The sequence below is a fragment of the Numida meleagris genome, unplaced genomic scaffold (assembly GCF_002078875.1).
Source record: "Numida meleagris isolate 19003 breed g44 Domestic line unplaced genomic scaffold, NumMel1.0 unplaced_Scaffold202, whole genome shotgun sequence".
NCBI lineage: Eukaryota > Metazoa > Chordata > Aves > Galliformes > Numididae > Numida > Numida meleagris.
Window position 1 is genome coordinate 249,139 of NW_018363819.1, and position 25,293 is coordinate 274,431.

General features: G+C 41.0%; 1 protein-coding gene across 1 annotated transcript in view; it reads left to right on the plus strand.

The window, feature by feature from the left end:
- CNTNAP2 (contactin associated protein-like 2) overlaps positions 1-25,293 on the plus strand; it is a 435,310-nt gene that overhangs the window by 223,797 nt on the left and 186,220 nt on the right. Inside the window, exon 6 of the mRNA XM_021382279.1 lies at positions 7,283-7,439. Coding sequence (XP_021237954.1) covers positions 7,283-7,439 — 157 coding nt within the window. The remainder of the gene's footprint in view (positions 1-7,282; positions 7,440-25,293) is intronic.

The following is a 25,293-nucleotide window of genomic DNA, read 5'->3' on the forward strand; positions in this document are numbered from 1 at the left end:
AGGTATAGGTAGCAGAATCCATACTGATGGCAGACTCCCTAAATCTAGATGTTACTTCCCACAACATTTCTGGAAATTTAATCATGTGTCTTAGTATCTTCCCAAATCAATTTGTGTTCCTAAACCTGGTGGTATGTGTTTTCTTCATAACAAAGAAGCACATGTCCTAACTGGGCCAGATCCCTATGTAATAAACACTGAAAACAATAGATGTGAAAAATATGTCCGTCTAAGCTATAACTCAGTTTGGATATAAAACTGTATCTCATTTATAATTTAGGAAGTTAGAACATGCCCTATTTTATCTGTCATTCTGGTCTGTGACACCCTATACAAGTCTGTAATCCTGTTATCACTTCTATCCAGAGCTTACTGACTGAATCATGTAGTCCTTTGCTTGATAACAAAGATGTAAAAAGAACTTTAAATTAAGTATCAAAACTTTAGCATTTCCATGATAGTATAGAAACTAACTTCAAAGATGAAAAAGCAAACAAACAATGAAAACAATAACAACAACAAAAACAGGAGCTTTGAATATCATAAATGCTGTGATTGCATCAGGAAAAGCAATTTTGTGTATTGGTTTTGGTATCAAGGGGCTGCAGGGGTGGCCCCCTGTGAGCGGACCCCAAAAGCTGCTCCATGTCTGGTCAGAGCCAGATCCAAATGTTCCAAAAGGGACCTATTGCTGGCCAGAGCTGAGCCATGAGCAGCACTGACTGTGCCTTTGGGAGAGCAAGAAGGAAAAGCAGTTGCACAACAGCAGCTGCAAGAGAGGAATTAGAAATGTGAGAGAAATAGTCCTGCAGCCACCAAGGTCAGTACAGAAAGAGGGCAGAAGGTGTTCCAGGTGTAGAGTAGAAGTTTGGAAGAGTGGATTGCGTCCCACTGTAACAGTGGAACAAGTCCAAGATTTGTCCTCATGAAACTGAATGTATGTAAGTCCATGGGGCCGGATGATATCCATCCCAGGGTTCTGAGAGAGATGGCTGATGTGGTTGCCAAACTGCTCTCTGTATTTAAAAAATCATGGCTGTCCGGTGAAGTCCACAGTGACTGGAGAAAGGGAAACATTACTCCCACTTTTAAGAAAGGGAGAAAGGATGACCTGGGGAACTACAGGCCGGTGAGCCTCACCTCTGTGCCTGGGAAGATCAAGGAGCAGATCCTCCTAGAAGACATGTTAAGGCACATACAAGACAAAGAGGTGATCCGAGACAGCCAGCATGACTTCACCAAGGGCAGATCTTGCCTGACCAGTCTAGTGGCCTTCTTTGATTGAGTGATGGCATTGGCGGATGCATCGGACTGGTGCTCTTCAACATCTTTATCAATGACATAGACGATTGAATTGAGTGCACCTTCAGCAAGTTTGTGGATGACACCAAGCTGAGTGGTGCAGTTGATACATCGGAAGGAAGGGAAGCCATCCTGAGGGACCTGGATAGGCTGGAGAAGTGGGCCCATGTGAACCTAATGAGGTTCAACAAGGCCAAACGCAGGGTGCTACACTTGTGCCAGGGCAATCCCAGGTATTTACACAGACTGGGGGAAGAAGTCTTTGAGAGCAGCCCTGCAGAGAAGGACTGGAGGGTCCTGGTGGACAAGAAGCTTGACATGAGCCATCAGTGTGCGTTGGCAGCCCGGAAGGCCAACTATGTTCTGGGCTGCATTAAAAGAGGAGTGGCCAGCAGGGAGAGGGAGATGATTGTCCCCCTCTACTCCGCTCTTGTGAGGCCCCATCTGCAGTAGTGCGTCCAGGTCTGTGGCCCCCAGTACAAGAAAGATGCAGAGCTCTTGGAACAAGTTCAGAGGAGGGCCACTAAGATGATCAGAGGGCTGGAGCACCTCTCATATGAAGAAAGGTTGAGGGAAATGGGCTTGTTTAGCTTGGAGAAGAGGAGGCTCCAGGAAGACCTCATTGTGGCCATCCAATACTTGAAGGGAGCGTATGAACAGGAGGGGGAACAATTGTTTATGAGGGTGGATAGCGATAGCACAAGGGGGAATGGTTTTAAACTGAGACAGGGGAGATTTAGGTTAGATATTAGGAGGAAGTTTTTCACTCAGAGGGTGGTAACACACTGGAACAGGTTGCCCAGGGAAGTTATGGATGCCCTGTCCCTGGAGGCATTCAAGGCCAGGCTGGATGTGGCTCTGGGCACATCCCCTGCACACAGCAGGGGGGTTGATAATAGATTATCTTTGAGGTCCTTTTCAACCCAGGCCATTCTATGATGATTCTATGATAACGATGATTCCCTGCAGCCTGTGGAGGGGCTCATGGTGGAGCAGGCAGACCACCTGCAGTCCATGGACACTATACAGAGCAGATCTCCATGTGCTCATGGAGGAGCCCAGAGTGCTGCTGGTGGATGTAGCCCAAAGCAGGCTGCAGCCCATGGAGAGCTCTTGCAGGAGCAGGACCCAGGCTGGAGCTGCAGCCTGTGGAGTGGAACCTGGTGGAGCAAGTGGCCTGGGTGAGCTGCTGTCCATGGTGACATTTGCTGGAGTCATCTGTTCCTGAAGGATGATCCCTTGCATATGCAAGGGGATATGCACATTTGTTGGAGCAGCGCCTGGAGAGCTGCAGCCTGTGGGAAGCCCGTGCAGGATCATTCTGGATCAGCATCCCATGGGAGGGACCCCATGCTGGAGTAGGGGCAGAGAGTAACCATGAAGGAGTGGTAGAGATTGTTAGGGACTGACCTCAGACCCCACTCCCCTCTGCTACTCAGGGAAAGGTAGAAAAAGTTGGACAGGGGAAAAGGTGTTTTTAATTTGCTTTTAGTTCTCACAGTTCTAGTCTGCTATCAGCAGGCAATAAATAACATTAATCTCCATCTGCAGAATCTGTTTAGCCCATGATGGTAACTGCTCCCTGATCTTATCTCAACCCATGAGCCTTTTTTATTCAATTTTTTTCTCTGCTGTTTTGAGAAGAGGGAACAGCATGGTGGAACTCATCTATCCATAGAATCATAGAATCATAAAATAGCTTGGGTTGTAAGGGACCTCAAGGATCACCAAGTTTCAACCCCCCCTGCCACAGGCAGAGTTGCTAGCCACTAGATCCAGTACTAGATCAGATTGCTCAGGGCCCCATCCAACCTGGCCTTAAACACCTCCAGGGCTGGGGCATCCACAGCCTCTCTGGGCAACCTATTCCAGCACCTCACCACTCTCTCTGTAAAAAACTTCCCCCTTGATATCCAACCTAAATCTCCCTTCCTTTAGTTTAAAACTATTCTCCCTTATCCTATCACTGTCTACCCATGTCAAAAGTTTGTTTCTCTCATGTTCATCAACTCCCTTTAAATACTGGAAGGTCATAATGAAGTCTCCCCGCAGCCTTTTCTTTTTCAGGCTGAACAAGCCCAGTTGCTTCAGCCTATCTTCATAGGAGAGGTGCTCCAGCCCTTGGATCATCTTTCTGCCCCTCCCCTGGACCCATCCAAAAGATCCATATCTTTCCTGTATTTTGGGATGCAGACTTGGACGCAGTACTCCAGCTGGGGCCTCACGAGGGCAGAATGGAGGGGGACAGTCACCTCCTTTGCCCTGCTAGCCACCTCTCTTCTGACGTAGCCCAAGATACCATTGGCCTTCCAGACTGCAAGTGCACACTGCTGGCTCATGTTAAGATTTTCATCAACCAGAAACCCCAAGTCCTTTTCAGAAGCACTACTCTCAAGGAGTTGTTCTCCCAGTTTGTATACATACCCGGGATTACCTTGACCTAAGTGAAAAACACTTCACTTTGCTTTGTTAAACCTTATTAGGTTCATAAGGGCCCACCTTTTGGGTTTATCAAGGTACCTCTGGATGGCATCCCTTCCTTCTGCTATATCAACTACAACACTCAGTTTAGTGTCATCAGCAAACTTGCTGAAGGTGCACACGATACCATCATCTACGTCACTGATAAAGATGCTGAAGAATACTGAAACCAAGACAGATCCCTGGGGGACATCACTCATCACTGGCCTCCACTTGGACATAGAGCCATAGGCCATAATCCTCTGGCTGTGACCTTGCAGCCAATTCCTTATCCACAGAATAGCTCACCTTTGAAATCCATATCTTTCCAATCTGGAGATAAGGATGTGGTGGGGGACTGCCTCAAAGGCCTTGCAGAAATCCAGGAAGATGGCATCAGTTGCCTTCCCTTCGTCCACCAATGCTGTCACTCCATCATATAAGGCCACTAGATTGGTCAGGGACAATCTTCCCTTGATGAAGCCATGCTGGCCGTCTCAGAACACCTGCTCATTTCTCATGTTCCTTAACATGTTTTCCAGGAGGATCTGTTCCGTGATCATCCCAGGCACAGAGGTGAAGGTCACCAGCCTGTAGTTTCCCAGGTCCTTCTTCCTCCCTTTCTTGTAAATGAGAATAATGTTTCCCTTTTTTCTGTCCCTGGGGACCTTGCCTGACAGCCATGACTTTTCAAATATGATGGAAAGCAGTTCAACAACCACATCAGCCAGTTCCCTTAGGACCCTAGGATGCATATCATCTGGCCCCATGGACTTGTACACATTCAGTCTCATGAGTTGGTCTTGGACTTTCTCCACTCTTAGAATGGGTACGAATTTGTTCCCCCAGTTCCCACCTAGAGGTTCAGGTTCAGCGATGTGAGGTTCAGAGATGTGAGAATCCTGGCTGCCAGTGAAGACTGAGGCAAAGAACTCACTGAGTACCTCAACCATCTCTGTATCTGTTGTAACCAGTTCTCTTTTCTCATTTAACAGGGGAGATAAATGCTCTGTGCCCTGTCTTTTCTGACCTACGTACCTGTAGAATCACTTGTTGTTTTTAACATCCCTTGACAAGTTCAGTTCCATCTGTGCCTTAGCTTTCCTAATCCCATCTCTGCAAGTTAGGACAGCATCCCTGTACTCTTTCCAGGTGACATGTCCTTGCTTTCACTGTCTGTACTTGCCCTTCTTTTCCCTCAGTTTGATCAGCAGATCCTTGCCAAGCCATTCTGGTTTCCTGCCTCCCCTGCCTGCTTTCTTACTCTGAGGGAATAGGAATACCTCTAAGAATACCCATCAGGAAGCCACCACATTCTGTCATTAGCTGTTGGAAAGACATTTACCATTATATTCTTTGTATTAAACAATCTTTTGAAAGCCAGGACTGCATATTTTCGTATCTGATAGATTTTATTGCAACTTGAAAATGCTGTTGCAGCATCCACATAACATGTTCTTTTAGCTCACAACAATTAGTTCCATGATAATCAGAAACCAAAATGATCAATTTAAATCCCAGATTCAGCTCATTCTATTAACATACTCTTTGCACTAGTGGTAGGTCATACTGCGCAGGATATTAACAACAAATAAAAACCTTCCGCTTCCATTAATTTTTCTCATTACTGTATTTTCAATGGTGGTATTTATATGATATCTAACAATCAAAATCATTGAACAAAGTATGTGTTTTAGAGAGTTGTAGGGTTCTTTTTATTTGTTTTTGTTTGCTAAACATATCTGATCATATTTGTTTACTCTCTCCATCTCTGGAATTTTCTTTAAAGATTTGTCTGAATCTCTCTCCACATATGTCTGAGATAAGTAAATTTATTATCTAGATGATCAAATTTAATTATTAGATGACTATTTTTAGGATTATGGATATCAGTTTTTTGAGATGCATAAGAGCAGAAAATTATCAAAAAATAGAATCTATTCTGTAGGATTTTGTCTATAAAATTTATTAATAAGTGAATTCCATGCTAATGGCTTCATCTGATTTGATGAGAAAACAGGTTGCAGAGCAGTACAGGTGGGGGGAATAAAGCATTGTAAAGAGACACGTTTATAGGCTGAGTTCTATCATGTTTTCTAAATGTGAAAAAGCACCAGGATAACTGTATTGCAATTGATTGGGTTACTCTCATGAGTTTGAAGTTAAGCTCATATAGGCTCATATGCTGAACTGGAGGCATAAAAAGTGACTACTTCAAATAAAGATGGGATTTATTTACTTTTTAAATTACATGTAAGAGTCTTCATTTGTCCAAAAACATTAGAAATCAACTTGGAGAAGTATATGAAAATATCAACATAGAGACTCAATGCCAAGAAATATTAAAGGTCAGATAACATTTTGTCATGGTGTTATCTATGGATCTGTGTCCATGACAGGGGGACAGCAGGCCCACAGGCCCACCAGCCCGGAAAAGAGGGAAAGGAGAAAAAAAAATAGTACCGGCAGTTTAGGAGCAGGCACGGACCAGTCCCGTGGCTAATGTGGCAGGAGACCCGCGGACCCATGCCCTGGGGAAAACAAAGGGAAAAGGGGAAGGGTAGGAAAACCGTAGACGGGTCTAAAATAAAACAGCGGCAACAATCTGAGGAAGAACGTTAATTTACTAAATATGATATCGAAGTTGAGGCCAATAAATCAAAACAGAGAGAATTCAAAGCTGAGATTCTTACTCCGTAAGCTGCAAGGGGACCATGTGCTTCTCTGCCACATAGGAAAAGAGAGTTCCCGATCTTCCAGTAGGCTTCAACAGCCCCCTCCAGACAAAAAGACCCCTGGGGAGTGCAGCTCCTCCCCTCCCCCTTGGAGAACCAAGCACCCAAAAAAGGCAGTCCACAGAAACCAGGACATTAACTCTTTAACTGCCAGTGCTTTACATGATGTTATGATGTGGAATATCAACAACAAAAAATGACAAAAACCATGACACCATTGCTCTAGTATTGAATCAAAACTTTTACATGGATTCTTTAATAATGGTTAAGATGCTTAGGGATTTTCTGCTTTCCTTTGGACCAGATGGAGCGACCATGATGAGTGTGCTTGCTTTCCAGTGAAAATAGATTAATTTCCAACTAAAAGCTCTTTTATGCAGGTATAAATACAATGTATGTTTCAATGAAGCCTTTAGTATAAATATTGAATAATCCATCTGATAGCTAAATATAGTAACTTGAAAATAATTGAAAATAATTATGGAACCTGCCCACGTCTTTCAATTATACAAACTGAGAACAAAGAACATACAAGATAGAAATATTTAATTCTTATCAGTCATTACAAATCATGTGAATACAGAAAAGAAAATGTGTTTTGTTTACCTGGCAAAGTCCTTTGAACTGTTCACTGGTAATTGAGTGCATTTGCTTGCCAGAAATGCAAGGTGGCAGTCCAGTTATGTGTTTCTAATGTCTGCATATTAAACATCTGAGCCCAGTTAATGCATAATGGAGAGCTACTTCTGTGATGAACCATAACCTTTCATTTTCATTCCTTGCAGAAGGGAATCCATATACCTGGTGGGTTGGAAAAGCCAATGAGAAGCATTACTATTGGGGCGGATCAGGACCTGGTATTCAGAAATGTGCCTGTGGAATTGAACGCAACTGTACTGATCCCAAGTACTACTGCAACTGTGATGCTGATTATAAACAATGGTGAGGATGACCAGAATTTCCTAACTTTTACATCTACTGCAATTATTCTGAATGCCTTTTATTAAAATATTTCCTTTCCTACTATAGAATGAAGACAAAAATATTATGTTTCTGATTTCTCTTACTCAAAGTATCTACCCATGTTTTCATTTCCATTATATTCACAGTACTTGTGACTGTCAAATGTAAGGAATGTGTTTAGGTTTTCGAGTACACTTAAATATAGAGAAGACAGCTAATGTTGCGAAGTCAAGTCCTAATAGGAAAGGCTATCATTTTTGTTGCCCATGCGACTTTGTCTACATGATGTTCAGTTGTATTACAATATATCATTTAATTTTGTCTCTACAACTTCATTCTTTTAAGAATTTCTCATTTGTGGAGTACTTAATGCTGCATTTGCCTGAATAATGTGAAAGATACAAGTTCAAATCACTCATCTAGTGACTCTAACCCTTATTTGCCCTTTTTCATGAAAAAAATAATATTGAGAACTAAGCCTGAAGATTATTACAGAATATGGCTTTGTTTTTTCAGAAGAAGCTATTGCACTTTGCACAAGGTAACTAAATATTCTTTCGTCTGACGGTTGAGAGTATGTACCTATGGTACTTTAGGGAGAGACTGGGTGTAGTGTGTACATTTGTACATTTGTAGTTATTGTTTCATCACAGGCGGAACAATTTTAACAGAGGGACTGTTTGTGTTTGTTTTTGTCATGACAGGTGGTATATTTTAAATGGTATGCAATGTTCAGTGACTGACTAGATTCATGCTTTTATGAGCACTTTTTTCATTAATAGCAGCTTAAAGTCATAGAATGATAGAATGGCTTGGGTTGGAAGAGACTTTAAAGATCATCCAGTTCCAAACCCCCTGCCTTCTAAAAGACTGGGTCACTCAAAGCTCCATCCAACCTTCAACACTTCCAGGGATAGGGCATCCACATCTTCTGTGGCCAAAATATTCTAGTATCTAACCACCTTCATAGTAAAAGTATTATTCCTTATCATAGAATCATAGAATTATTAAGATTAAAAAGACCACAAAGATCACCTAGTCCAACTGTCAACCCACCTCCACCATGTTCACTAAACTATGACCCTAACTGCCGCAGCTATCCTTTTCTTGCAAACCTCTAGGGACAGGGATTCCATCACCTCACTGAGCAACTTATTCTAATGTCTCACCAGTCTTTCTGAGAAGAAATTTCTCCTATTGTCTAACCTGAACTTTGCCTGGCACAACTTAAGGCCATTACCTCTATTGCTAGTTACATGGGAAAAGAGGCCAACTCTCTCCTCACTACAACCTCCTTTCAGGTGATCGTAGAGAGTGACAAAATCTTCCCTGAGCCTCATCTTCTCCAGACTAAACAATCCCAGTTCCCTCAGTTGTTTCTTATAAGGTTTGTGTTCCATACCCTTCATCAGGTTTGTTGCCCTTCTTTGTGTGTGCTCCAGGACCTCAGTGTCTCTCCTGTAGTAATGGGCCCAAAACTGAACACAGTACTCAAAGTGCAGCCTAATTAATCTTATTCTACCTTGTGATTGGGACCCCCATCAGTACTCTAGGTGGGATCTCATGAATGCAAAGCAGAAGAGGAGGATCACCTCCCTTGATCTGCTAGGGACGTTTATTTTTATGGAGCCCAGGGTGTGATTAACTTTTTGTTCAAGGGTACGTTTTCAGCTCATGTCCAATTTTTAATCTAAGTCTGTCTCTGCAGGGCTACTCTCAATCCATTCATTGTCTAGTTTGTATGGATGCTGGGGACTGCCCTGACCCAAGTGTATGACCTTGTGTTTGTCCTCGTTGAACTTTATGAGATTCATATGGGCCCAACTCTCAAGCTTGTCAAGGTCCCTCTAGATAGCATCCCTTCTTTCTAGAGCATGGGCATCCAATTTTTTTTGCTAGCCTGAGCTGTGTTGAGTGGAGAAGAATAGTCTTAGGCTAATGTTTTGGTTGTTACTGAGTGATGAGTATATACCTGGGCCTGGGCTGGGCCAGGGTGCGGAATAGCCGCCACCATGATAGTGCAGCAGCAGGGGTCATGGCACATTACTCTCTGTACAGGGCTTCATTCTGTGGACTGGACATACCTGCTCTAGAGTACCAACTGTACCACTCAACTTGGTGTCCTCCACGAATGTACTTGAGAGTGCATTCAATCTCACTGTCAATGTTATTAATAAAGATACTAAACAGTACCAGTCCCAGTACAGACCCCTTAGGGACCCCACTCATCAGTGGCCTTCACTTGAACATTGGGCAATTGACTGTGACATTTTGAATCTTCATCCACTGAATAGTCCATCCATCATATCCATGTCTTTCCAATTTAGACACAAAGATTCTGTGTGGAGCCTTATCAAAAGCTTTGCACAAGTCTGGGTAAATTATATCAGTTCCCTTGTTCACATTTACTGTCTCTACACATTAGAAGGCCAACAAGTTAGTCACGATTTGCCCTTTGTGAAGCCATGTTATCTGCCTCCGAGCACCTCCCTGTCTTCCATATGGCTTAGCATTGTTTCCAGGCTCTTAACTGGCACAGAGATTTGACTGACTGGTCAGTATTTCCGCAGGTTCTCCTTGTTACCTTTTTAGAAATGAACAATGTGTTTCCCCTTTTCCAGTAACTGGGGACTTTAGCTGGCTGCCACAACTTTTCAAAATTCAGAAAATACAACAAGGAAATACTGTCATTATAGAAAAAGTTGAAATATACTTTAAATATAAGATAGAGTCCAGATATTGAAGCACTAGAATAAAATAGAATAGTGAATAATCTTTTACTGAAAGAGTATTGTATTCATCCTGTACTGAATGATGCTGCAGCCATCCAGAAAAAAACAGTGTCAAGTCAAGTCCTGTAACATTGTGATAGATACAGAGGACAAATGAAAAATCTTTAAGCAATCTGCAATATTTGTTTTATCTAAACTTACTACCTGATTTGGTATATTTTTTTAATCTGATGTATGAGTTATTTTTAATAAATGCAGGATTAGTTACGTTCATTTGGAACTCAGTTATGATGCAGTATTTCTCAGATTGCTAACTTACAACTTTGTCTTGCTATATCTGGATTCTGGACAAGATAGTATTAATGTTTTTAAAAGTTCACAATCAACTTTGCACTCTCTGTCTCTGAATTAAGAAAAGAGAGAATTCTGGAAGTGGTATAGATATTTAGAGTATGCCTTATATGTTGATTATTAGTCCTTGATAACAGAGAGTAAATAGGCAGATAGGACAGATAGTAGATATTGTCAAGGAGTTCAAGTTTATGCATATTTGTACACTGCATCTAAAATATTAGGTGAGACTCCTATTGCTGCTTCAATGTTAATAGTAAGTAATTTTTCCACGGTAAAGTTTTACAAATAGAGGGCCGGGAGGGAAACTACAGATGGGAAGGGCTTTACCCAGAACAGTCCCACTAAAGTGAACTTTATCCACTATTTGTGCCCAGTGTGAGATTAATCCAGAGGAAAGAGAATCAAATAAAATTTAAAAGATTAGTTTTACTTGCCTACAAAGATCATTTATTTAAGTGTGGCCACCATTCAAATGAGAGAATAAATACTTCTGAGGTTGCTGTTACTAGCAAAAGAAATTCCATGAGTATTTGTTAAACCAAATCTTTACACATTACTATTTGTGTAGTTTCATTAAAACAATGAGCAGCAATGTAGAGATAGACAAACTGTATCAACTGTGCAGTAAATGTAAAAATCTACATAGAAATTTTGGTTCCTACTCCTTTGATCCTAAAGTTATTTATAACAACCAGATTTTCCAAGATTTCTACTCCACAGGCTAATTTTTCTTATGTAGCCCTGACATTATGTGAGAAGTCATGATGTGATCCTTTGGGTGTATTTACTGGGAAAAGGTTTTCATTTTGAACTTCCTCATGAGGATACAATTTAGATTTCTCACTAGGGCACAGACTTCTTTGCTGACTATTAATGTGCATGATAGTGTATCAAGGAATATTTGTTGGCCCTAAAAGATGACTGAAAGTGATTAAAGGAGATGTTGAAGATAATAGTGGTTTGGACAAATGAAGGAAATGAGCAAAGAAAACGGAAGGAGCAGAGAGGGTAAATGTAACTTCAGAAACTCCAGAGATGAGGGTAATCATGAGAATAGCAGTTCTTCTAAGCAGACAATGAATCAGATAATTGGCGGATGGAGAACAAATTAAGGAAAATTGCACTGTTAACTTACTAAGGAGATATTGTTGGTGTAGCAGTTGTTGACGAAGCAATTCAAGACCACTTTATCATCAGTGATCCTGACTTCAGGAGCAAATCAAATGACTACAGGCTATCTCATTTTTTTGTTTATCCTCTGTCACAATTTGGAAAATAAAGTTTCTTTCTCCAGAGCCTGCAAAATTATTTCATTTTTGTGAGATGTTTGCTAGAATACGCTGCAAGATACATCACCTCTTCCTTTCACTACTTTTCTCCAACACTGAAGCTTTCAGAATAAAGTTTCAGGGGGAGGGAAAATACAGCTGAGCAGGGCTCAGGCTAACATTATTTGTCCTACTGGCAAGAATAGGAGTGGACAAGGAAATGCCAGCCTGCAACTGTGGCAATGACAGCATGCCTGATGTTGCACAGGTCATATGTAGCCAGATTTAACATGATAATGAAAGCTCCTAGATATATTGGTATGCACCTTACTTGCGGTATCAAACTCTATAACTCTATATAAGGTTATAAAGCAGGTATGTTTATTCAGCGCTGCGCATACACGCTGGGTGCGAGGGGGTCTTCGCCCTTCAAAGCTCGCACACCCCTAGACAAAAGTGTTAGACATTTAAAATCTTTAAACTCAAGGCCCCTAATTCCCAACTTGATCCCCCCTTTTCCCTTAAACTTAGCGAAAGAATTCGCTACATTGCCCCATTCTGAGAGTGGGAGGATTTGAAGTATCTTCCAGTTTCCACCTTCTGCCTTAGTTTATGTTTCTTCCATTCCTCGTAAATATCCCCAGAGGTTTTATATAGCCATATTCATTACTTTTCCAGGAATTCATTTGCATGTTGTCCCTCCCCTTTGCACATGTGTTGTAGCTCTTTCTGGTGGTTGTTGCGCGAAGGCTCGACGTCTTCCTCCCCACCTGGTGGTCGCTCTTGGATGAAGTCAGAAGTCTTCCTCACCATGTTCTCCTGACCTTTGTCCCAGTTTGAGGAGGCTCTCCTATCTTGCATGCCTTTGCAGTTTCTTATTATACCTGTTCCCCCTTTCATTGTTCTCCCATTGGTTCTTTTCTTGCTGGCTTTCAGCAATACTTCCTTGAGCTAACAATGGAGAGCTAAACTAAGCAATGGCTGACAGTGAAAAGCTAAGCTAAGCAATTTACACGACGCACATTAGAATGAGCAGGATGATTACAATAGTTCAAGCCACAAAGAGTTGCTTTAGCCATGCAAAATTTGGTAACCAACTGGTTAATTTGTCCCACAGTTCTGTAAACCCAGCAGAGGTATCATCAAGAGATACTTGATGTATCAATCAAGTATGTTTCCAAATTTCTTCTAAATCTGTTTTCACTCTTCGAGACTGGTCTATATAGACACAATAGCTCTGATTTATTCTGCTAATTCTTTCGTAGAATTTACATGAGCGCACCTACTGCGACACACTGTCCAATTAGTACTTGGAATCCCATACCTGGGAAATTCCATTCCTCCATTCCTGGATAGAGCCATACATATCCAGCAGTCAGAAAGGTTTAACTTCTGTGCCATGTTCTGAGTCATATTAATTATTGAGCCAGGCTAAAGCAAATTGTATGCACATACTATTTACAGAATACAAGTAATAGATTTTGCTTCTTAAGTTTCAGCTTAAGAGGCCCTTTCTCTTTGACGAAACACTGATGCGGAGCCATCCTCCTACAGGATCTCAAATAGGCTCAGCCCTTCTTTTACCCGAGGTTTCGTTCTAATCCTCAAGAGGGCTAATGGTGAAGCTTGGGGCCAGGTAATTCCAGCTCCCTGCCCCAATTTAACAATCTGTAATTTGATCAAATGATTCATTTTCTCCATTTAGCCACTTGACTGAGGCCTGTAAGGAGTATGTAATTACCAATCAATTCCCAATAACCTGCTTATTTGTTGCACTACCCTAGCAACAAAGTTCTTGTAACAAAACTCTTGTCATCTCCCTAGCCTTATTAACTCTGCAAGGGAATGCCTCCAGCCATCCTGAAAAGGGACCTGATAAGACCAATAGGTACCTATACCCCCCTTTTCTTGGGAGTTCTGTGAAGTCTACCTGCCATTGCTGCCCAAGAAAACTAGAAAAATAGGCCCCTCTTGTACTCTGTTCCTGGTGCTCAGATCGTGCAAATACTTTGTAGTGTCTGTTCCCCAATATGTTTTATTATGTTTCCTTAGGATCAATTTCGATAAAATACTAATGGGCACAACAATGTGTCCTTGCTCTCTTCCCTTCATAAACCATTAATTAGATTCCTATCCTCTCTAAAATACTTTACCCATTCTGACTCACGTTCAGAAATTTGAAGTTTACCATCTGGAATTAAAGCCAGTTCAACAATTTCTTTTCCTTCAGCTGCCCATTCCGCCACCTGATCTGTCATCTTATTTCCAGTTCCCTGTACAGTGTTACCTTCTTGATGTCCTTTACAATGTATAATAGCCACACCTTTTTGTAGATTTACACCATGCTTAATTTGTTTTCCTTGTGTGCGAGCAATCCTTGCTCTTTCCAGGTGGTATTATGAGCATGTACCACCCCAAATCCATATTTAGCATCTGTCCGTATATTTAAGGCTCTTCTCAAGGCAGTTATTTTGGCCTTCTGAGTGCAAGTCCCCACAGGTAATGGTTTTGCTTCTATTACCTTGTCAGTAGTAGCATATCCTGCCTTACAGTTTCCTTGTCTCACAAAACTGCTTCTGTCGATGAATCCAGGAATCCTCAGCATCATCCAGTGGTTCCTCCTGTAGGTCTGTCCAACTGGCATAGGCAGTCTCCAAGCAGTTGCACGCTGCTGGCTCAGAGGTAGCTCTGTGTTGGTGCTCTGGGCATTCTGCAAATTGCTTCCTTCCTTCTCTTGGATCAGTTGAGCTTTCTGTCGAGAAACTTGATAATCATTTAAACCAAGAAATGCAGCAAACTCACAGTTCATTGTACACAGTCCTCTTTTGTTACTGTGGCATCCATGTACTGCAGTAAAGTTCCACCTTGGGATGGAGGAACCCAAGTCTCGGGCTCACGAGCTGTCTGGTCCTCAGAAAAATCATTGGGCTGTTCTCACAACCCTGGGTAACACTGTCCAGGTTAACTGAATCTTTTTCTCTCTGTATTGGGTTTTCCTATTCAAAGGCAAATAACTTTAGACTTTCTTTGGCAAAACCAGGCAGAAAAGGCATCCTTCAAATCCAGAAGGTAAACCCCACCTACTCATTCCTTAACTTGCTTAATAAAGTGTATGGATTTGCCACCACTGGGTGTATATCTTCAATAATTCTATTAATTTTCCTCAAATCTTGTACTAAACTATAGCTCTTGCTGTCTGGTTTTTCACGGCTGGCTCATGCTTTTAACTTAACTTCTAATGGGACCCTTAGCTCTGATTTTTACTGAATGTAATCTCTGCATCCATTTGTTCTACTAAGTCTTGCCCGAGTAATGGTTTTGGAGAATCTGGCATATACAAGAATTTATGTATTCCTACTTATTTTCCCAGCCTGTACTTAATTGGTCCCCAAAAGTAAGCTTTTCTTGTTGGCCAGTAGTTCCTTCCTACTACTGTTAGAAAAACCATCTACAGGTAATAATTCTTGATGTAGCACAGAGTAAGAGGCACTCGTACCCACCAGAAAATAAACCTCTTTACCCTGCTCCCCTAGCTGCAATTTAACCAATTTAACCCTGGCAGTGGGTCTGCTAAGGTTAACTTCCCAGGTTCCATCATTCAGCTTTTGTGATCAGAGGCGGTTACCTCCCCCACTCAGCTTGGTACAGCTTCTTCACCAATGTCCCATTCCCCTGCTATTTGCATGCTGCTTTTGGTCCAGTGGGGGTGGAACCCTCCCTGGGGCCTTCCAGGCCCCCTACTTTTCCCTCAGGGGATCTCCAAGTCCTAGGGCTCTTTTCTAGTGCAGCAACAGTAGCAGCTGCTGTTGTTCTTCCCAATTTCCTTACTCTCTCTGTTAATCAGTTTTCCAAATCCCTGTTACACCTTGCTGATCTTTGCCTTCCTCAGCCTGTGTCTTTCCCAAACTTTTTTCACTTTCCAAACTTTCATCATTACAAAAACTACTAATGTTATATTTCAGCTTCACCTCCTCCCCTCCGGAGGCTTCCAATGCTAACACTGGGATATCAGGTTTCCTAAATCTCTGCAGGTGAAGGCTATTCTCACTTCCAGTGTCCTGTCCTGTCCCTGCCCTGTTCACAAGTAACACGCTTCTCACTACAATCTCTGGCTCCCAGTTCTGTCACTTCAAGAGTTCTGTTTATGAGCCGTGGGGGGGTGGGGTGGCAGTGTGAGGGGTTGTTCTCGTGCCAGCACCCATCTGCTTTGGCCAGCACAGATCACAAGCCCTAATATCTCAAACTCATTGTTTTCCTTAACTCTTTTGCCATTTTCATACCCTCAATTACACTTCCACATACCATCAACAGTTGCGCTTCTACATATCATACCATCAACAATTACACCTCCATATATCATTAAAACAGTTTGTCCCACTCCCTTCAAAACCCACAAGTCAAACAATACAGTTCTTCAATTTCCACAAACACCCAGCACTTGGTCTCACAATTAGGATACTCAGTTATAAAAACTGGTCCTGTTACATCATTTGTGTTCCTGATTTCTTGTTCAATATTCTCCTGGCTCACCAGCAATGTCTCTCCAGTGAGCCAAAACACAACCAGGGATTCTTTTCGGTATCTCTTTAGACCCCTTGTCACATAACAGCTTCTTAGGTAACACTTTCACAGCATAAACATTTAACAATCGCAGTGACACTGACAACAACCAGTACAGTTTATCCTTGGAATCTTTCCTCCCTGTCTCCCTCCAGGGCCCAACCTTCCTTCCGTGTTCCTTTCTCTGTTACCCATTCGTTTCACTACATAATCCACTGTTGAAATCGTTAACTTAGCCTTTTGTTTTTCTTTCTCATCTCCCTTCTGACATACACTTTCTGAGCCTCTTGTAAGAGCTCCTGCAATAAACAACATACCCTATTTCTCTTTGACCTAAGGGAACTTCCCTAAGAGGACACAGTGAAGTGTTAGTAAGGTTACTATTAGAGAAAGGAAAATTCTCCAGGTCCCGTTTACATTGTTCCAATTCCCTCCGTAATCGAGGATGTGTGCTCTCTCTAGGACCCTGCATAGGATCCGCAGCAGGAACACTCCCTGCCTCTGCAGAGGTGGCTGCCGCCTGCATTGCTTCCGAATTTTAAGGGGGGCAAGTTATCTAAAGGATCCCTTTTCTCATCTTTTTCTTCTTTTCTTTTCAACTTCGACTCCTTCTTGTGAGGAACTGTTTTAATTCTGTTTCAGAGAAAGGAGTCTTAGTGTTTACACATTAATTCAAAGTCTGCCTTTCACCACCACAGCCGCTTCGTCAGTCTCCGGCCGCGCCCCTCGCGGGCCCACAGAACCGCGGATTGGGACTCTCCACTTGCTTCACGCTAAAGTGAGTCTCAGTCACACCGCACTCACACACACTCTGCCGGCTTGGATAAGATCTTAGTCCAAACGTTTGGAACTATATCCCAAATGTATCAATAATAGTTCAAATACACAGTACTGGACACTTGCAACAGATGGTAATAATAATAATACAACTTACGACTCCTGCTACTACTGCTACAAAAATTCACATTATCATTTGGCCATTACAGTTCAAATATTTTGATGGTAACAGTAACAATTTAAATATACGGTACTGAGCGGTTGCAACAGATGGAAATCACAGCCATACAACCTAAAGTTCACAAATTACCACTTGACAGGATAAGATAGCCACGACCTTTCCAGTATAGTTAATTACAAAGTATTCGGAGTACTCACTCATATGTTGGTCTTCAGCCTACGCAATGATTACAAACAACTGGGCCCTTGCAACAATACTCTAGTGGGACTCGAACCCACGACCTTTGCAGGAACCCCCTCCCGGGAGTTGTTCTCCTGCCCCGCAGAGCAACCTCTCCCTTAGGAAGGTCCCCTGCCTTCAGTAATTACCTCCTTCCGTACCTGTGGATCCAATACTGGGGTAGGCAGGCGTATAGCCCCTCTAGGCAGGCGTATAACCCCTTCTCCCTCCCGCGTGGGTGTCCCACACGCCTTACGGAGTCCCCTGCTCCTGCGTATGCCTTACGGAGCCTTTCTTTATGAAAACATACCTGGTCCGCCTTCAGATGGTCCTTGTCTGTCCCCGCAGTGATCGGATGAAAAAGGGGAGTCCTTCCGAGAACTCTCAGGGTGCACCAAAGGCGTCCCCCTCCTCAACTGGTCCTGCAGCCGAACAGAGATTGTCCCATCTGGGTTGCCAAATTGACTTGCGGAATCAAACTCTATAACCCCAGGTTAGGTTATAAAGCAGGTATGTTTATTCAGCGCTGCGCATACACGCCGGGTGGGAGGGGGTCTTTGCCCTTCAAAGCTTGCACACCCCTAAACAAAAGTGTTAGACATTTAAAATCTTTAAACTCAGGGCCCCTAATTCCCAGCTCACACCAGTGCTAAATACACTACACACTAGTTCCCTTTGAAATCAGTTATATTTCAGACAGAAAAACCATATGTTCTTTAACCTTATGTACTCTCAATATCGAAACTGCTGATGCAGGGAGAGCTTAGTAAGTTACATGATGCTGGTTTCCCTTATCCTTCATTGAAGCTGCCAAAGGTGTATTTGGTTATTTTTATAACTATTACATCTCATCTAGGCAGTAACTGGAATTTTTACAGAGGTGAACTGGAGTTTTTACAGAGGTGATATATTATTAGGAGTGACTAGATTATATATCCTCTGCGGAGAAAAAAAAAGAGAGAGAAATTATCACTGGCTCTAATTGATTACATTTTCATGAAATTGATTTCTTATTAGTAACAGTACGCAAAGCAGACTTAAGGAAGAGATCAAATATGGATTTCCCTTACAAAATTTTCAGAACTGTAGAAATCGCAGTGAATAATGCATGTGATTACAAGCATCCAATGCATTTTGCAAAAATACATACAAAAAACCAAATGTTTATATAATGTAGCTATACGTATAAGCAGCACCCAGCAAAATAGGCATTTTTCCTATAATACAGAGGCCTGTACTTGAAAAGAAAACGCTCTTTTGCATTACATGAAACCAGAAAAAAATAAAGGAAATTATGTAGTAAGATTAACAATGTCCTGCTGCTTTGCCTGTCATCACATAGACATTGCCTCCTATAAAAGGAGCAAATTTTGTAGAATGTTTGCTACTTTGAAAATTGTATTTCAACATTTTCACACAGCTTAATGACCAATTTTGAAATGATAAAACAAAAAGCATTGCATAATTGTGTTGTATCTCTGAGCACTGATTCTATATGTTTATTTTATATAAGCTGAAATATCAAACTTAAAAAATGAATAAACTAGTTTGGCAGGTGAAAATGGAGAAGCTTAGCTGACAGCTCATATTACTTCTTAATGTTGTTTTTCTTGTGCTCTGCAAGTCTAGACAGTTTTCTGTAGGTTTTTAGGGCTTCCTTTCAGAGTTCCTCTGTACATTCACATTGTCACCTGGCATTAAGATAATTCTAGTCAATCAAAATTTAGCATTATAGCAGCAGAAAATGGCACAGAATAAAAATCTGCATTAAAAGGAACACTGAAGACAGAAATTTAAGCACTCAAACCTCAGGAAATATTAAATTTAATACACCTAGTATTTTTTTTGCTGAATGATTTATACATTTGATTTGAAACTCTCAGCAACAGAAAAGCAGATAGCCAGAAGCCAGGCAGTTAATTCCTATGAGTTACAGTTTGGCCATTAAAACTGTTCTAGTGGGCAGAAGGGTCAAGAAACTGGGTATTAAAGAGTCTGCTTCCTCTTCTGCATTTCTGAACTGCACCTATCAGATGTAACTGCTGTGTAGTACTGAAAAAGAGTGTGTATGCCAAAAGTATGAAATCATCCCATTAAGCAAACTTTGCCCTCTTTACTCACTAGCTGTCCTGTATTTTCTTTTATAGAAATTATATATACCTTCTATTTGATTGTTATGCATTCCTCTTTTCTGTATAAGAGAGAGCTGAATATTTCCATTACTGATAAAAACAGATTAAAACTATGGGAGATGCGAACAGGGAATTGGAGAGATGAGCTCCATCCAGCGCTCAGCCATGCTAAAGATGTGCTAAGCAAAGTAGCATTTTTCAAGTCCTCATTTACTTGTACCTCTATACCACCATAGGAGTCTGGCCTCAAAACAGCACTTTATTAGAGAAGGTTGACTACAAACACAAAAGGGATCTCCTTTTCCTCAGTGTTCACATGAACATGAATGTAAATAAATCATAAATCACTAATGTAAGTTGCTTAAATATTAGTTTTGCTGAAGATGAAGTGCATAGCAACTCTCTCACAGCAAGTGTTTAGCCAGTGGTTTCACACAGACAATACCTGCTACCTTGGAGTTATGAAAGTGATAATCAACATTTCATTGCTAATTCATGGCCCACAGCTGGCAGCTGAGATCTGGGATCCAGGTAAACAGAGGATCATTTAAATTATTCTTTTTCCTTTAGAAATATTCCATGCAAGTACAGACAATATATATATATAGCTCAAAGGGCCTGCCAAATTTACATCCTGTAATAATATGGGTTAAGGGCATTAGGAGCTTGAGGCTTAAATTAGTCATGAAACTTGCAAACATCCCTGCTGTTTTCTCTCTTTCTCCTGTATTATTCCTTTTTTTTTTTTTTTTTTGTATGAGATTGTGACCTCATTTATAACAAGCTGATACCACTTGGTGTTTAGCAATCATCCTATTTATTGATGTTAAGGAAACATTTCCCTTAAGGCTTATGCCACACAGCAGCAACCAGTCAGCTGAGGAGATGAGTCTTAGCCTTTTACAGAACTGAACACGCACACGCACACACACACACACACACACGGACATTGACTGTTTGATGGTCTGCCTTATCTTTGTTTAAATAGTAGCTTCTAGCTTGGTGTTGTGTATCCAGTCCTGTTCAACTATTTTTCATTCCACAAGGAATACAAAACTAGCATATCTGAGGATGAGGAAACAGGAATCTGTATATCATCATGCACATTGTGCAGTATCTTTTACTTTACTCCATATGTAAAAATGGTTTAGCTCTAGCAACCTGCATCCTGCTGCAAACACCGTTTCTGAATGTTGTAGTTCAGGTTTTGCATATTCAGCTGATCACAGCTAAATCCAGTCACAGATAGCTGATCTTCATTCATTTACTTTTAGTTTACAGACTAACTGGATAGCTAGAAATATGGTACTGGGAAAAAAAAAAGTCTATCAGAATTAACTGCCTGTATTTATTACTCTCAGAAACATTTTTTCTGTTTTCAGAAACATCCCATACTTTTTGGAGTACTGGAATGTGTGAGACAGAGACAGAGTATATAAAATACTATTCCCAGCGCATTTGTATTCTTTATATTACTGAAGTTCAAAATTAATGCGTGAGTGGAAAATCAAACAATCAAAACCAAAAATGTCTGCTATGTCTTGCCTAGGTGCATACAGATATTTTTGTCTGAATGAAAAGTTTAAGGTCTTAACTTCAAAGAACCCTACTGACACAGCTTTTCAGTTAAGTATGCTGAGCACTGCGTGCTATAGGACTTCATCTGTCCACTGTGTTCTCCTCTTCCTCCAACTTTTATGTGAATGCTAAATTAAAATCTAATGACTCAGCCCTCAGTCCTGTGCTTGAAGATGAAATGGCCCTTGTGCTGCTCAGCCCAATGTATTTCACTCAGTGCCTGACACTGCTTATATCTTGACTACAGTGGTTGTCTTTTCTTCTTGAATTTCAGATCTCCCTGATGACGGGAAGGGAAAAGGGAAGGGAGAAGCCCTTTAGATGCCTTTTTTGTGTCCGTCCATGTCACATACTGGACACGATGTGGATGCTTTTATCAGAGCAACATTGATAATATCATGTCAGTTCATCACCCATGTCATTGCAAAATACCAGCTTTTAGAAGCAGAATCATTTTTCGTCCTTTGCTCATGTTGCCCTGTGGAAACTTAGCACTGCAAAAGACTTGGTAAAGAAAAGTAAAAATGCAAGTTTATTATGCAGTGTCCTGTTTGCCAGAAAACTATTACTATATGCATACTTCTATACATGAAAGGCTAATGTTGCTTGCATTCACTTTAATACACATTCAAAGCAATCCAGTAGTCTCGGATAAACTCTGCAAATTTACCAATAAAGGAAATAATTCTAGCACCAAGAAAAAAGGCAAAATTCCTTGGGGAAAAAAAAAATCAGACACAGAAAAGGTATTCAAATTCTAAAAAATTATTTCAAAACTTGGAGTAGACGCTCTTTTAACTTTGCTACCATTCTTGTAAGTCTACTCCATGTCTTCCTTCTGTTCTGCTGTTGTTTAGTGTGTGTGTTGCGTAATCAAATAATATCCTAGGCTTTCCAAACCACTGCTCACACGTTAATAATCATGGCTTGAGATTTAGTTGCAGGCCCAAATCCAACAATTCTCCTGCTATTTTTCTTTTCTTTTCTTTGATTCCTATTCATGCTCAGAATTTTACAGTGATATAAATTAATAGATCCAAGAAATACAACATCTGCAAAGCCCCTGAAGTTTATAGGAGTAACATGTACAACAGAGACTTTGGAAACCAAGTCCAAGGACACTTGTTGATGATTTATCTAGTGTAATTTTCAACAGTCTTTAAATTAGAATTAAAATGCTGTGTAGATTTTTACATGTAAATTGTATTTATAGGATCAATATTGCTGATAGGCTTCAGACACCATTTCTTTCAGATTTTACTTAAGAACATTTTATTGGCGTAATGGAAATGCTAAGTCATGATTTGAAACAGTGATTGAGCACCTGGTAGGAAGGCAGGGCCAATCCAGGGAAGCTCAGGTGCATGCAGTGCACCTGAGTGACCAGAAGAGGTGGAGCCAGGATCCACCCCTACCCAGACCTCATTTAAGGGTTGGCAGTGGAAGCAAGGATGTTTCTCTGGAGATCCCTGTCTATCTGAGGCTTTCTGAAGGTAAGCAGCTTCTTTTCCTTTATTTCTGTGCCTACTACTGTTGTGTTTGAGTAAATCCTTACTTGCTGCTGCTGCCTGAGATCTTGCTTCTTTGCTGTCATTGTTGTGCTTACCTTTGATTTACAATCAGGAGAAAAATATTTTATCCATGTTATCTTAGTTAACTTAAGATAACTAAGTATGTGTATTCCTTTAAATTATCATAAATTCTATGTTTTGCTCTGCTTTGCAAATGTAATGAGAAATTTTGTAGAGGAAGTTTTTCATAAGATTATGTGAAGTGTTGATTGGGGAAAAGAAAATGTTTCTTGAGTTATAAGCAAGAATTCTTGCATAAATTATACAACTGCCTTTATTAAATTACCCTTAATATTTGTGTAGACTATTTAAATCATACAATATAAAAATAATTATAATAGATATTAATACTATAATCAAATACATAACATATATAATATATTATCAAAAAATCACAGAAAAGAAAAATGAGAAGTTCCTCGTCCAGCTTTCCTATAGGCTCCCTTCTGGTACTGGAAGGCAGTTATAAAGTTTCCTTGGAGCCTTGTCTTCTCCAGGCTGAAGAGCCCCAGCTCTCTCGCTACCTGTCACAGGAGGGGTGCTCTAGTCCTCAGATAATCTCTGTGGCCCTCCTGTGATCCTGCTCCAACAACTCCATGTCCTTCTTGTATGGGGAGCTCCAGAACTGATTGCAATACTTCAGCTGGGGTCTCTCAAGAGCAGAGTAGAGGGGCAGAATCACCTCCCTTGACCTGCTGGTCATGGTTCTTTTGATGCAACTCAGGATACAGCTGGCCTTCTGGGCTGCAAGCGCGAATTGCCAGCTCATGTTGAGTCTTTTGTCAATCAGCATTCCCAAACTCTTATCCTTGGGGCTGCTCTCAAGCCATTGTCTGCACAACCTGTATCTGTGCCCCAACCTAGGTGCAGGACCTTGCACTTGGCCTTGTTGATTTTCATGAGATTGGCATTGGCCCACCTCTCAAACCTGTTTGGATCCCTCTGGACAGCATCCTTTCTATCTATCATGTTGTCTGCACTACTCAGCTGCATGTCTTCTGCAAGCTTGCTGTGGGTGCACTTGATCCTGCTGTCCATGTCACCTACAAAGATATTAAATACCACCAGCCCCACCACCAATCCCTGAGGAATGCCACTCATTACTGGTCTCCACTTGAACACTGAGTTGTTGACTGCAGCTCTCTGAGTTCAATCATCCAGGCAATTATTTATCCCGTGAGAGGTCCATCCATCGAATACATTTTTTTCTCTCTGATTTGGCAACCAGGTTGTCTTGCATGACACCATTTGGCTTTGCACAAGTCCAGGTAGTTGATGTCAGTTGCTCTTCCTTTATCCGTGACTACTTTAACTCCATCATAAAAGGCCACCAAGTATGTCAGGTATGACTTGCCCTTGGTGAAGCCATGTTTGCTACCACGAATCACCTTATCTTTATTTTCCATGCCCCTTAGTAGGGCCTTCAGGAGGATCTGCTCTATGATCTTCACAGGCACTGATGTGAGACTGACTGCCCTGAAGTTATCTAGATCTTTTTTTTTCTTTCTTGAAAATGCGGGTTATGTTTCCCCTTTTCCAGTCAGTGGGAACTTCACCCATTATATATATACATATATATGAAGAAAAAATACAGCAAATATTAAAAATATCTCTGATTCAAAAATGTTTTGCTGTCATTAGAAGAGCATAAATGTTTTTACAGTTATTAATCCTTAAAAATGCTGTCATTAAATACGTAATCTCATGTTTAAAAAAGTATTTACTAGGTAGGATATGAAGCATGGTAATAACATTTAGTGGTCCGTAGTTTAACTGTGGAATTAAAACACCTTGCAAAACAGTATGAATGTAAGTATCTTGTGTCAAATTAACTGATACTGTTTTCTTCTGGAAAGAAGTAGGTATTTAAGTCTTAAAAGAATCTTATAAGACCCAAGAATTAAATTGAAGTTTCTATTTGGCACAGCACAGTTCAAATAATGCTGTTAAAATGCACCAGGAGACAATCACAGTTTTATTTAGTAAAATAACCTAGAACAAGAACTGGGGGGAGGGGGAAGCCAGCCAAAAATTATCTAATGTGATGTAATTATTTGAATTAAGAGAGCAGATAATGGCAAAACATGAACAGACAGCTCAAATCTCACTCATTACCTTGTTTTATTAATGAGTTTAACTATTAAATTGCATCATGTGGTGATTGTGAAGCAGATCAGACCAAAAGGATATCTTCAACTTCTGTCCTGAAAATTGGAGTGTAGCTAAAGGGTGCTCAGCATAATGATAAATATTGGGCTTGGTTAATTCAGGTAAAGAAGTGAAAAGATCATTGAAGAGACTGAGCTGAAGAACAGAAGCTTAAGTTTATTAAATGCCTAAGACTGATCAGATCAAAGTCATTGAGGATGATTAGGATTTGCACTATACCTATGCATAGCTACCTATCTTAGTTAGATCTCTGAGTAGTTCAGTAGCATCCAGGGCCCCTAATTCAATCTTG